General features: G+C 43.2%; 1 protein-coding gene across 3 annotated transcripts in view; it reads left to right on the top strand.

The window, feature by feature from the left end:
- The window catches only part of Fbxo42 (F-box protein 42), an 81,216-nt gene that overhangs the window by 32,839 nt on the left and 34,231 nt on the right, over positions 1–14,146 (top strand). For 2 of the 3 annotated variants that reach the window (XM_010614172.2, XM_019206093.2), the window contains 3 exons: positions 677–943; positions 1,354–1,470; positions 13,613–13,747. In XM_010614172.2, coding sequence (XP_010612474.1) covers positions 694–943; positions 1,354–1,470; positions 13,613–13,747 — 502 coding nt within the window. In that variant the 5' untranslated portion in view covers positions 677–693. The remainder of the gene's footprint in view (positions 1–676; positions 944–1,353; positions 1,471–13,612; positions 13,748–14,146) is intronic. The other variant, XM_010614176.2, reaches the window with a different exon arrangement.

Genomic DNA, 14,146 nt, shown 5'->3' with positions numbered 1-14,146 from the left:
TTTTTTTTTTTTTTTTTTTTTTTTTTTTTAGTACCAGGGATCAAACTCAGGACCTTGCACTTACAAGGCAGGCACCGCACCACTGAGCTAAATCCCCAGCCCTCACTTTAATTTTGTAGTTCAGTCTGGCTTTGAACTCATTAGGTTGCCCAGGCTGGCCTGGAACTCACAGTGATCCTTGTGCCTCAGCCTCCCAATTGCTGGGATTACAAGTGTGTGATGCCATGCCCAGCCCCAAATTCTTATTTCTTAATTCACATTCTCAGAATGTTTGTACTGTTTGTAGGGCCCAGAGTTAGTTTTTCTTCTAAGGTTGAGGTTGATCATTGTTAGTAGCCAAGGGAGCTTACTTGCTATTCCCATTGCCATCTGCCAGACAGATATTTTGAGGTAGAGGAATTATTGTAGAACAAGATTTCCATTGTTAAGGTTATGCTAGGACTCAGCTGCCGTTTCGTTTTCTGGAGAGAAAAATATGTAATCAGAAGACTTTGTGGATGGGCTTGGTATATGAGCTCCACCTGTCAAGTTGAAATGGCTCACAACCCGTGTGGAAAAGTGCTGAGAAAAGATTTCATGCTGAGGGCAGAAAGGAAATCCCGAGCGGCTCGGAGTGAGTTTGAGTTGTTTCTGAGTCGACGGCTGTGTGCTGATGTTTGTTTCTTGCCGGCTACAGCTTTGGAGTGGAATGTCATGGCCAGCTCTTCGGACAGTGAAGATGACAGTTTCATGGCTGTGGACCAAGAGGAAACTGCACCGGAAGGGACAATGGAGCAAGACGAACACGCCCACCCAGGCCTGGAGGCCGAGGAGCCTCGACATGACAGGTCCATGTCGGAGCTGCCGGAAGAGGTTTTGGAGTACATCCTGTCCTTCCTCTCGCCCTATCAGGAGCACAAGACTGCAGCCCTGGTCTGTAAACAGTGGTATCGACTAATCAAAGGTACTGTGGAAAGGGAAGAGTGTTACCGCAGGGTTTTTTTTTGTTTGGTTTTTTTGGGACAGGGTCTCACTATGTAGTTGAGACTGACCTAGAACTCACTGTGTAGCCCAGGCTGGTCTCAAACTCGCAGTGATCCTCCTGCCTCAGCCTCCTGAGTGCTGGGATTATGGCAATTTACTTCAGGTTTTGTTGAATGATATTTTTAGATTCTAAATTTCCTTTTCTCTTCTTTAAATATATTATGGCTATACAACATAGTACAAGACAACACATTCTCTGCTGCTTCTTATCTTGGTTGGTTTTATGAACAGCTTGAATGTGTAGTATTTAACCCCATTTTTAGTTGTAAAATGAGGATTCTATCTGCAGGTCAAGTGTCCAGGCTGAGGTTCTTGCTCTTTTGTCTTTAGGGGTAGCCCACCAGTGTTACCATGGCTTCATGAAGGCTGTCCAGGAAGGAAACATTCAGTGGGAGAGCCGCACTTACCCGTACCCTGGGACCCCGATCACTCAGCGGTTCTCACACAGTGAGTGTCCACCGTGAGTGTGGGTCTCGGCCCACTGACACCATGCTTCCAGAAACTGTTTCGGATGTGTGTATTTCCTCTACTGTTTTAGTGAAAAGAATGTAGAACAAGAGTTTATATTAAATTTAGAGCAACAGTTAGGAAAGTCTGAGTTTAAAAAATATGTAAGGGGCTGGGGATTTAGCTCAGTGGTTCCACCACCTGCCTTATAAGCGCAATGACCCAAGTTCAATCCCCAGTACAAAAAAAAAAAAAAAGTGAGGACCGGGGTTATAACTCAGTAGAGTACTCACCTTACCGGCCCTAGGTTCAACCCCAGCTCATTAGATAAATAAATTATAAGTGCTTTGTTAGTAATTTTCTGGTTTTTCATTGTTTTTTCTTTCCTACTCTAAGGAAATTAAAATGTTATGCTTAGAATTCTAGTTTTTTGGGGATTTTTTGTTTGTTTGTTTTTTGAGACAGGATCTCACTGTGCAGTCCACGCTGGCCTTGAACTCACTATGTAGCCTAGGCTGGCCTCGAACTCGTGATCCTCCTGCCTCAGCCTCTGAAAGTACTAGCATTCCAGGCATGTGTCACCACACCTGGCTCATGCTTAGAATTTTAAACATTTGACATATGAGGGGAGAAAAAAAGAAAAGTATGCATGAGTGTATTTCTGAAGCCTGCCAATAGAATAACTAAAAATTAGCATTGTCTCAAGATGACTCTTTTAACATAGTATTTTGTGCTCAACAAATGTGGAATTTAACTGGAGTCACATAAATTTTTTGAATGTGAAGGATATTGGTTATAAAATACAAATGTGAATAGTTAAACTATGAATAAAATATTCTGTCAGATAGATGTGACTTAGAGTTTTTGCAAGTGTTCTAGAATCATTTCTCTTTCCACTTGATTTTTATAGATGCTCTTATTCCATTAGTGATTCACATCCTTCTGTCAAAAGTGAGACCGAGAGGTGGTGTCAGGAGACTAGTGAAGGTTTCATTTTTAGTGACTGCACATAAAGAAAGTTGGTGAGGACAGGCAGGAAGGGCTGGTGGGGACGGAGGATGAGGTGGCTTTGTGAGGTGCCTCTTGTGCTTGCTGCTCTCGTTGTGTTGCTTCCTGTTCAGAAACCCTCAGTGCCTGTTCGTCATCTAAAACCTAAACTTCATCGTCTTTTTTTTTTTGGTACCGGGGATTGAACTCAGGTCCTTGCACTGCAAGGCAGGTGGTGGAACCAATAAATCCCCCGCCCTCATCCCTTACTTGGACAAATGCTGAAAGTTACTGTTCCATCTCCCAAGTCTTCCCAAGAGCTCTCCTCTTCCACAAGCTTCTTAACTTTTACCATACTTGATTTCTTTACTTCCCACAGTCATTCCAGCTACTTAGCTCAATCCTGCCTCCTTGAAGACTTACAGTTCTGACTCCTTCAGGAAATTTTTTTCTCCAGCTCGTATTAAAAAAAATTCTTATTCTGAGCTTGCATAGGCATTATTTTCTGAAATACTAATTGATACTGAACTTACATTGTCTTTCATTGTTAGTTTATATGTATGTGTCTACAAAAAAAAAAAACTATATTTTGAACTCAGGTGGGAAGGACTATGTATTGATTATCCATGCTGTGTAAAAAATTATCCCCAAATTTAGCAGTTTATTTTATTTTATTTTTTTGAGACTGGGTCTTGCTATGTTGTTTGGCCTGGCCTTGAACTCACTGTGCAGCCCAGGCTGACCTTGAACTCATAGCAGTCTTCCTGTGTCAGCCTCCCAAGTGCTGGAATTACAGGTGTGGGTCACCGCACTGATCCAAATTTAGCAGTTTAAACAGTTTTTTTTTTTTTTCCTTTTTCTTTTTCTTTTTGGTACTGGGAATCAAACTCAGACCTTGCGCTTGCAAGGCAGGCGGTGGCACCACTCAGCTAAATCCCCGGCCCTTAAACAGTATTTCTTATTTCATTCCTGAGGGCCAGTAACTTGGGAATGGCTGGTGTGCGAAGTTCTGGTTCGGGATTACTCATGAGGTTGCTGCCAGTCCGTCATCCAGGGTTATGGATGAGGGCTGGGAAGTGCTTCCAAGCTTTCTGAAGTAACTGTCACCCGGAAGCCTTACTTAGTTCCTTACGACATGGACCTCTACACAGAGCTGCTCTAAACTGGCAGTGGCTTCCCACAGACAGATGACCTGAGACAGACCCCAGGATGGACATCAAGGGTCTCAGGAGTGCGTACACCTCTTCCGTTCTGCTCTCTTGGTCACACATGGCTGACCAAGGTATAAAGACCAGAAGGAGAGGATCACTGGGGACCATCTCAGCAGCTGGCTGTCCCAGATCCTTTATTATATACTCTTACATCCAGAGTGTTCAGTAAACATTTGGCTCTAAGTAGGTCAGAGGAACAGGCCAAACCACTGTGATTTTATTTCTTTCAAGAGCTATTTATACTTGTGCTGTTGTAAACCACCTGGAGCAGTGGGCCTCAATGTGATTCCTAACCTACGAGTTGGGGGTCCATTATGAGCCCTTCCAGGGGCTCTCTGAGGTCAAGACTGGCTTTATGTGTTTGGATTTTTTTGTATTATTTTTTGTTCTTTTTTTTCCTACCAGGGATTGAACTCAGGACCTTGTGCTTGTGAGGCAGGTGGTGGAACCACTGAGTTAAATCCCCAGCCCTTGTTTTTGTTCTTGTGAGACAAGATCTCACTGTGCAGTTCAGGCTGGCCTCCAACTCACAGTGATCCTCCTGTCTTAGCCTCCTGAGTGCTGGGATTATAGGTCTGTACCATCATGCCTGGCTTGTGTGTTTGTTTTAAATGGAGTACATGACAGTGAAAGAACCAGGAAGCAGAGACAGAGGAGTCCCACAGTGCTTTTCAAGGGCATGCAGCCAATTACCCAAAGACTTCTCACTTTTAAAGGACAACACCACCTTCCAGTATGCTATCGTGGGGACCTTTGGGGGATGATACTATCCATATTCAAACCATAACACTGGGTAAGATAGAAATCGTCTTGGGCTTGGGACTTAGCTCAGTGGTGCCGCACCAATCCGTGGTGCCCCCCCCAAAAAAGCCAAAAAAACAAAATCATGTGAAGAAATATTCAAGGATGGATAATTGGTTCAGCAATAGCTTTCTTATGAGAAAGGAAAAGCGATGTTCAGTTAAGTAGCTTTGGCAAATAAGTGATGACAAAAGGGAGACACTTACTTGGAGGAGCAGTGGAAAGGAACACAGTGCCGTGAGCAACCTGTGGAGTTGAGAGGCTGATGCAGTTGCATATTTTAAACACTTTCAGTCCTCATTTGAAATCCAGGAGAAGGTGCCATAGATGATTTTTTGTGAAGTGTGTGTCTCATTGTCCCTTTTGATCTGTCTCCTCTTTTCTTCTGTGTCTGGATACTGTCTAGCTAGTGGGCACACTGAAGAGGACTGCTACAGAGACACGGGTGGTTTTGGAAATAGATCGAAAACAAAGAACTTACTTAACGTCTTTCTTGGTCCTTGGCTCTTTCTGCTTTGAATTTCTCCTTTAATCTATTTTTTCATTACTGGGAATTGAACACAAGTCCTTCACACTAGGCTACACCTTCAACCTTAGTTTAAATATTTTATTTTGAGACGGGGACTCACTAAGTTGCCCAACCTATTCTTAAATTTGAGATCCTCCTGTCTCAGCTTCCTTGTGCTGGGACTGTAGACAGGTGTCACCTCATCTGGCTTCAGTTTTCTTTCTTATCCCTCATTCATGCTGAGCAGCAGATCCACATTTCTGATTGTTTGCTTATGTTGTCGTAGAGACACTAGATGTTTCATATCCAGTCAGCTAAAAGTGAATTCAGTAGTTCCCCTAGGGTCAGGGATGTAGCTCAGTGCTACTGCGCCTGCCTTGCAAGCGCAAAGTCCTGAGTTCAGTCCCTGGTACTGAGGAAAAAAAAAAAAAGTAGTTTCCCTAAGTTTTCTCCTTAGTTAGTGTGATTGTTATTCTCCATACAGGTTTGAAATTACCGGCTTGAAATCTTGGGTTCACTTCTTCTTCCACCTATTTAACAAGAGCTAAATCCTGTTGATTCTGTTCTCGCGCTTTCATACCTTCCTTTCCTCCATCGCCCTAATTCACACTATAATCATTACGTCCTCTCTAAATTATCATAAATATACTTTGGAGGGGGCAGGACCAGCAGTTGAACCCAGGCCTTCATGTTGGGCAGGTGTTGTCGTTACTAAGCTACACTACCAGCCCACGATACATTTCTTTCTTTCTTTTTTTTTTTTGCGCTGGGGATCAAACTCAGGCCCTTGCACTTGTGAGGCAGGTGGTGGAACCACTGAGGTAAATCCCCGGCCCACAGTGTTTTATTTATTTTTTGGGGGTACTATTCAGGATCGAATGCAGGACCTTGAGCTTCTGAGACAGGTGGTGGTGCCACTGAGCTAAATCCCCGGCCCCCACGATACATTTCCAGTGGTCTCCTTGCCTTTTTTCTCCCTTAATTTGAACCTGAACCAGAAACTATTGTGTAAAACTGAAGAAAGTACCACTTCCTGGGGCATTTGGAAATAGATGAGTGTTTAAAAAAATTTTTTTTTTCTTTTTATTGAGTTTATTGGTACAATCTAGGTATACAATACAGTTACATTCATCATTGGGATTCTGTACCTTTACATAATAGGTCTTGGTTCTCATTTTTTCCCCTTGTCCCTGCCCTCCCTTCACCCCCTCCTCCCCTCCCCATTTACAAACACTTTATTTCCATTTTTTCAGTTTCTCATATTTTTTTCCTCTCCCTTATTACCTTTCCCCTACCCTTCCCACTTTCCCTACACCTTTAGCCCTTTACTTCCTATTTCACATTATTAATTGTCTCATTAGGATCCTGTGTACTATTATAGTTTTTCACACCAAAGAAACTATTCGGTATTTCAGGTAAAGAAATCTCTGTATGAACATTAAAAATAGGGAATCCAAAAAAAATTTTTTTGAGACAGGGTCTCACTGGATAGTTCAGGCTGGCCTTGAACTCATATGTAGCCCAGGCTAGGCTGGAACTCAAAACACCCCTCCTGCCTCAGCCTCCTGAGTGCTGGGATTACAGGCATGGGCCATAACACTCAACTTTTTACATTTGTGGTTATTGTTGCTGTCTGGACTGGAAAGCATTACAGGCGTTTAGCAGGTGAGGGCCAGGGACAGCGAGTGTCCTCTGTGAGTAGGAAGGTGCTGCGCTGAGTGGCAGGCTTTCCTGCTAGGAGACACTGCACATCTGGGACGTGAAACTAGCCTTTCTCTCCTCTGCCTGCAAGCCTCAGTCCCTCTGCGCTGCACACAGAACTCTGCTGCACCTGGCTGTCAGGGCTGCATCTTCGCTTTTTAGTCAGTCTTCAGCCATGTGAGCCTTCTTGTTGTGTCTTAAACTTGCCTACTTATGGCTTGCTTGGAAGTCGTAATTTCACTCTCCTCCTGTCTCCCTTTCCTTCCTGTTTCTTTTTCCTTCCTATATTTATTCATCCTTGTTAATTGAAAAATTGTCTCTCTTCTTAAAGTCATCTCAGAGGCAAAGCCAAAAGCCACATTTTTGACAAGTTGCTCTCACTTCCCACCCTGGAGATCAAGCTCTTTTTTTCTTCCTCTGTTAGCACATTGTTCCTGTCTTCCTTGTGTTTTATTACCCTGTCTTTACCATTATTATTCATATAAGGGAGGCTACATCAAAAGAGGAAGTAAGTTTGGGCTTGGGAATGTCCCCCTTTGACCTATAATTGCTTCATCTGTAAAATGCATGACAAATTCTATCTATGCTACAAGGTGGCTAAGAAATGTGACTGAGGAAACAATTGTACTAGTATATTTTAAGCTGTAAAATGATGGGGTAATGATATTTCCTCAACAAAATTATTGTCTGCTTAAGACAGGCAGGCTTCATGGCTTAGACATCTTATGCCTTTCTGTAGCATCAGGTTTATAGTTGATACCTAATAAATTTGGTCCTGGTAAACTTTAGGGTACATAAAGTTTTGTGGATTGAAGCACAACAAAGATACGGTACAGGGTTTTTTTCTGTGTAAGAGTCTGGGACAGAAAAGGCAGGAAAAGTGGAAAGGCCATTTCTAGTTTTTTGGTAAATGGGTGTGTCACCAATCCACCAGTCGTGCCAGTCTAGATGGATGTAGGGTGACCTGTTCAGTGTTTTGTTTTGTTTTGCTTGTTTGTTTTGCTGTATTGAGGATTGAACCCATGGCATCTGCACTGAGCTGCATCCCCATTCCATCTCCTGTTTTGAGACAGGGTCTCACCAAGTCATTCAGATGCTCAGACTGTACTCAAATCTGTGATTCTCCTGCCTGAGCCCCCAGGAGTGCTGGGGTTACAGGTGTGCAGCACCACACCTGATCCTTTTCAGTTTAAGGGAGGAGTTTATTGAGTCTCCACCGTCTTACTTGGGAGACTTTTTAGTGTTCAGGGTTCCAACAGAGGCAGATAGTTCTACAGGCTAGTAATCGTGCTCCTGCTGGAGTCCGCAGGCCCAGGCTGGATAACTACTGTGTATGCTGCACAGTTATGTAATTACAGACCTCAGATACGTTCCGGCTTGTAGACGTTGAGACAGAAAGCTTGGGATAAATGCCTCAGGCCCTTTCCCTGGAGATAAGCAGGGAAACAAAAGGAACTGTAGCACCTGAAAGTGCAAAAGCTGGAGTGTACCGTTCATCCAAAGAGCGTGCACCTTGGAAAATGTGAGACTAATGGGTGCCCTGCACTTGATGATTATAATACAGTAGAAAGATATTCAGAACTGTGGAGAACTGTTTGCTTGCTGTGTAATTAAATTATAAATATTTGACTTCTCTTTAATGGGGACTGTTAGTAATTTGAGATATGTATCTCTTACACTTGTTCATGGAGCAGTCGAGCCCAGTTCAGAAAACCTGAAGGGGTGTGGTGATTGGAGTAAACAGTCTCAGCATTTCTTAGCACACTGTTAGAACCGCACTACAAGCAGTAACTTTGTTTTGGTACCAAGGATCAGAGGCAGGCACAATGCCACTGAGCTAAATCCCCAGCCCAAGCAGCAAGTTTTAGTATATGTGCTGCCGAAGTGAGCACTGCGCAGTAAGTTTTGTATGTCACATTCCAGTGGTCTCCGTGTTCTGAAAGTCCTTTGAATTCTTTTTTTTTTCCCCCCTTTTAATACCGGGGATCAGACTCTGCTCCTTGCACTTGCGAGGCAGGTGGAAGAGGCTTGAATTCTTAATTTTTTCTCAAAAACCTATTTGAACTTGCTGAGTGTTCCCACTAAGATCAACACAGGAGTCAAATAAAAGTAAGCAATAAGTGAGTTCAGCAGGATGCTTCAAGTAGTTGTGTGTTCCAGTGATGGGCATTTTCTCACCCCGCTGTGTCCAAGTCCTAGACGTAGCTGCCCAGGTTGACTCCCTTCCGCTCCCAGCTTTACTGCTGATTGACAGCTGGTCACGGAGGGCGCAGCTGAGCACCAGACTCGCCATTCCAGTGTCATTAGCTTTGCCTACTGTGGGCTGTGCCTTCCCCTTCCAGAAACCTCTGTTTGCTTAAAGAGAAGCAGGAAAATGCCGATTGCCCTATTATAGTATAGGATTAAAATACATGCAGTAAGGACCTCATGGGGCCCAGCTGCTGGCTGGCTTTTCAGTCCAAATAGAGAAGAAGAATGTGCGCTATCTCTTTGAAAAATAAAGGAACTGTGCTTGTTGCTACACGAAGGGAGCTGCCGGCAAGAGTTTATCTGTATGAGGCATGAGGAGACATAAACTAGCTTTTGATTCTTTTAGTTATGAAGTCCTGGATCTGTGTTGAACACCATTATAAACAGTGTTTATTAAGGTTTCATGCCTTCTTTGTTTTTGGTGGTTGTGCTGGTCCTCAAACCCAGGACCTTGTGCATGCTAGGCAAGTGTTCTACCACCAAGCCACACCCGCAGCCCATTTATTAAGGTTTGGAAGTCATAAACCTAGCTACTTTCTGCTCTGGAGGTCTGGATTATCAAAGGGGAAGTGTCTTTTATGCCTAGCACCAATTGGTTAAGTTTAAAATTGCCCTAATTTGGGCCAGGGATTTAGCTCAGTGGCACTGTGCCTGCCTGGCAAGTGCAAGGTCCTGAGTTCAGCCAGTAACCTAAATGAATAAATAAAATTGCCCCATTTCTTTTATTCATTATTATTATTTTTGGTACCACGGATCGAACTCTGGTCTTTGTGTTTACAGGCAGGCGGCAGAACCACTAAGCTAAATCCCCAGCCTGAATTGCCCCGTTTCTTGAGCTTGCTGGTTTCAGATAGGTCTAAAAGAACCAAGCTACCTGGTGTTGCGTTCTTTTAGTGGAGATCAAAATGTGGCTCTAGTAATCATGCTTTTATTTGCCTAATGGCCTTCTAGTTTGATCCATTGTTATATACTGTTCTTAGCAAATTTGAAGTAGGATCAGTGGAATTTTATTTTTTTTTTTTTTTTTTTTTTTTTTTTTTTTTTTTTTTTTTTTTTTGACAGGGTCTCACTATGTAGTTGAGACTCACCTGGAACTCACTGTGTAGCCCAGGCAGGTCTCAAAATCACAGCAATCCTCGTGCCTCAGCCTCCCAAGTGCTGGGATTACAGGCGTGCGCCACCATGCCCGGCTACTTGCTTTTTTCTTTTTTTTTTAGACAAGGTCTTTCTCTGTAGTCCAGGCTGGCCTTAAAGTCACGCTGCTCCTGCCTCAGCTTTCTGAGTGCTGGTGCTGAGATTACAGGCAAGAGCCACCATGCCCAGCTCTGGACTTTACTTCTAAATAGACTTTCTTTTTGAGATGTAGATTTAAAAACTAATTAGATTAGAGCCAACTGTAGTGACACAGCCCTGTTACTCCAGCACAGAGCCCAAGACGGGAGGATCTCTAGTTTGAGGCCATAAGGGAGTTCAAGGCCAGCCTGAACTATACAGTAAGACCTTGTCTCAAAAAAAGTGGAGGAAGGGAGATATAGATTAGAAAACATTTTATTTGGGTTTGTTTGTTTGTTTCTATTTTGAGACAGGGTCTCACTATGTAGTTGAGACTGACCTGGAACTCACTGTGTAGCCCAGACTGGTCTCAAACTCACAGTGATCCTCCTGCTTCAGCCTCCTGAGTGCTGGGATTACAGGTGTGCGCCACCATGCCCGGCCTAGAAAACATTTTAAAAGAGCATCAAAGAAAAGAAAGAAAATACAGTTAGTGGAAAGTATAAAACCATTTAATTTTTTCTATTTCATTATATGTGAGTTCTGAGGATATAGTGAATATTTTGCGAGTGTAAATCTGTTGAATATTAGGTGGTATTGTTACTCTTTTATTTTCTTTTTTTTTGTACCTGGGATCGAACTCAGGTCCTTGCACTTTGTTACTTTTTTCTGTTCTTTTTTTCTTCTTCTGGTACCAGGGATCGAACTCAGGACCTTGCGCTTGTGAGGCAGGCATGGTGCCACTGAGCTAAATCCCTGGCCCTGTATTTCTTTACATGCCTATTTTCTGCAGTTTTTTGTTGTTTTTTTTTTTTTTTTGGTACCGGGGATCAAACTCAGTACCTTGAGCTTGCGAGGCACCACTGAGCCCCAGCCCTCTGCAGTTTCTTTGGGGGTTTTGTTTTTGTTGTTGTTGTTGTGTTTTTTTGAGGAAGGGTCTCACTGTGTAGTTCAGGCTGGCTTCGAACTCACAGCAGCTCTCTTGCCTCAGTCTCCCAAGTGCTGGGATTGCAAGGGTGTGCCACCACGCCCAACTACAATTTCTTTGGTGATTGAGCCTGCAGCTCTGTTACTGCAGTGTCAGCATTGAGATGATTTTAACTTGTTCCTTCCCCTGACTGAGGTTACTTGGTTTAAGTGACTAAGCACACTGCTTTCAATGCCTCATCTAGTTTTGTGATTTGTGATTCGTGATTCTTTGTGTAGACAAAGGGTCTGACAGGTGGGCCAAATTAAGAATAATAAAAAATGTGTTACTCCCAGAACTCATCTGTGTCACAGAGGTAAAGTAATTACAGCAGTGGCAGTGGATGAGTTAATTGTAGCATTTCCCTTTTTCTGGACATGAATAAGTAGTGTCCTAGTTCAGAAAAGAGCTTAAAAATAGGGGTATGCTAAACTGCACCTCAAATAGGTGAGCAGTAGCCGAAGCCGTGTACTGATGCATTGAAGCTCCGAATTTCTTTTCCCTTTGTCCTTTGTTTTATGTGATATTTGATGCTTGACTCCTCTCTACTGGGGATTGAGCTCGGGGCCTTCACACTGAGCTACATCCTCAGTCTGCCCTTTTTTTGGAAATAGGGTCTTGTTCAGTCATTAAGTTGCCCAGGCTGGGCTTGAGCTTGAGATCCTCCCACCTCCACCTCTCAGAGTGCTGGGACTGCAGCTCAGCACCACCGCACCCAGCAGCTTCAACTGTTAGTTTCATGATGAAAATTGAGAAGCCTTTTTCCCCTTCTGGCAGGCATGAAGTGGATGGAAAGGAAAGCTTTGTTCGAGCCTCTTCCTGAAATCTAAGATGATAAATGCATGATTAAGGGACTATGGTCATTTTTTACAAAGGACAGAGCCTGAATGATTCTCCCAGTGAGAGGCAGGATGCATAGCTCCCGGCTCTCACACCACTCTTCCAGACTCTAGCTTTGATCTTTTCAGTTTTAGGGGAATAGCTTTTCTCACAGTTGTTTGCCTCTTTTTCTTACAGATAGTACCCAGTGATGTCAATATAATCATCTAATCAAAGGCTCTTTTTGAGACCTTGGTGCATTTTAAATGTTTCTTATCGGGCTGATTTTCTAGCACGCCTTGGGAGCTTTTGGATACACCTAAGGTCTTTTTCTTTTTTTCCTGTTTTGGATTTTTTGGAGACATGATCTTAACAACTTTGTTGGCATTGAACTCACTATGTAGCCCAGGTTGGCCTTGAACTCTCATGGATCCTCCTGCCTCAGCCTCCTGAGTGCTGGGATTACAGGCGTGCCCCACCAGGCTTGGCGCACACGTAACGTCTTAATAATTTCCATGCTTTTTCTTTGTGTTGCTTTAGGACCAGTCCAAGACCATACTATTAAATTCCTCTGGCTGCACTTTGGAATTCATAAAAATAGTGTTGCTTCAGTCACACTATTGGTCTTTCTTTATGTGTGATTACTTCATGGCATTAAGATTGTTTTCACATGGCCGGGAATTTAGCTCAGCGGCTCGGTGGCCTGCCCTGCAGGCGCAAGGACCCGAGTTCAATCCCCGGTACCAAAAAAAAAAAAAAAAAAAGACTTTTCACAGCTGTTGTCATTGTGTTTCATATAAAGATTGTGCATTGAGTTGTTCTTCGTGTTTCTTTTGGAAACAAAAAAGAGGGCTGGAGGAGAGGGCTGGGAGGACACAGGGTATCTGTTAGCACCATCTTTGCCTTGCTCTAGAGGATGATGATGCAGATTTGGATTAATTATGTAGTTGTGCTGAAATTTCCCTTATTGAGCATCCTTAATTTGATTTTTTTGTGCTCTTGCTAGAGTTATACTATCACATTTAATGACATTGTGAGTTAGCTTAGTCAGAAATAACGTTTTTATACTTTTCCTCTGGGCCTTCTTTAAAGGATAATGTAATATTGATCAAGAAGCTGGTTATAGAAATTGATGCCTGGTAACAGAGTTGCTGAATGTATAGAATATTGGAGGAGGTTTTTTTGGTGTTTTTGTTTGTTTGCTTGGAGATAGGATCTTCCTATGTAGTCCACGCTGGTCCTCCTGCTCAGCTTCCTAAGTGCTGGAATTATAGGCATGCGCCACCACACCTGGCTTGAGTTTTTAACAGTATGCGCTATCAGCTGGACGTGGTAGTGTACACTCCCAATCCCAGCTAGTTGGCAAGCTAGGGCAAAAGGATTGCAAGTTTGAGGCCACCTAGGCAACTGCAGACTATGTCTCAAGAAATAAAATGTCGGGAGATGTAGCTCAGTGGTAGAGTTACTTGCCTAGTGTGCATAAGGCCCTAGATTCAGTCCTCAATGCCACCCCCCAAAAAAGGGAGGGAGGGAGACAAAAGGGAAATAGAAATATGGGCTATTGTTAAATTACTGGAGCGGCCTCAGAATTAAGCAGGAGTTGCTCATTTGTTGCTCTCTTTCTAGGTGCGTGCTATTATGATGCTAATCAGTCTATGTATGTGTTTGGAGGTTGTACCCAGAGCAGTTGCAATGCTGCCTTCAATGACCTCTGGAGGCTTGACCTCAATAGCAAAGAGTGGATTCGACCTTTGGCTTCAGGTAAGAGATGAGATGCTGATTTCTGTCTTTTTAGAGGCTCTATTAGCATTGAAACTATTTGACCCTTTTTGATGTTGATTCCAGGTGTAAGTCCTTTCTCAGATCAGCTGTATAAATGTAAGAGGCTTATCTAAGTCTTTGAAAACAATTTAAAATTACCTTTTATCATTAGTATTGGCATCCGGCCAGAATCACTCTGCTGTGTGAATCCATTTGTGTGGTTTTCTCAAGTACTTGTACAAATGTGCTGTGCTGTTGGGTAGGAGGCTGAAGTAAGAGCAAAACCAGAGCCCTGAGAATAGTTGGCTGACAGAAGCTGTTGTCCTAGGGCTGAGGACTCTGCACAGCTTGTTTGTGCCAGCTCAGATACTTGGGAGTGTGTGGGACAAGCCTCTGCTG

Source organism: Fukomys damarensis, unplaced genomic scaffold (assembly GCF_012274545.1).
Source record: "Fukomys damarensis isolate Sample0158 unplaced genomic scaffold, DMR_v1.0_HiC HiC_scaffold_23, whole genome shotgun sequence".
NCBI lineage: Eukaryota > Metazoa > Chordata > Mammalia > Rodentia > Bathyergidae > Fukomys > Fukomys damarensis.
The sequence above is the reverse complement of the archived record's forward strand: the minus strand, read 5'-3'. Positions and strand labels throughout refer to the sequence as shown.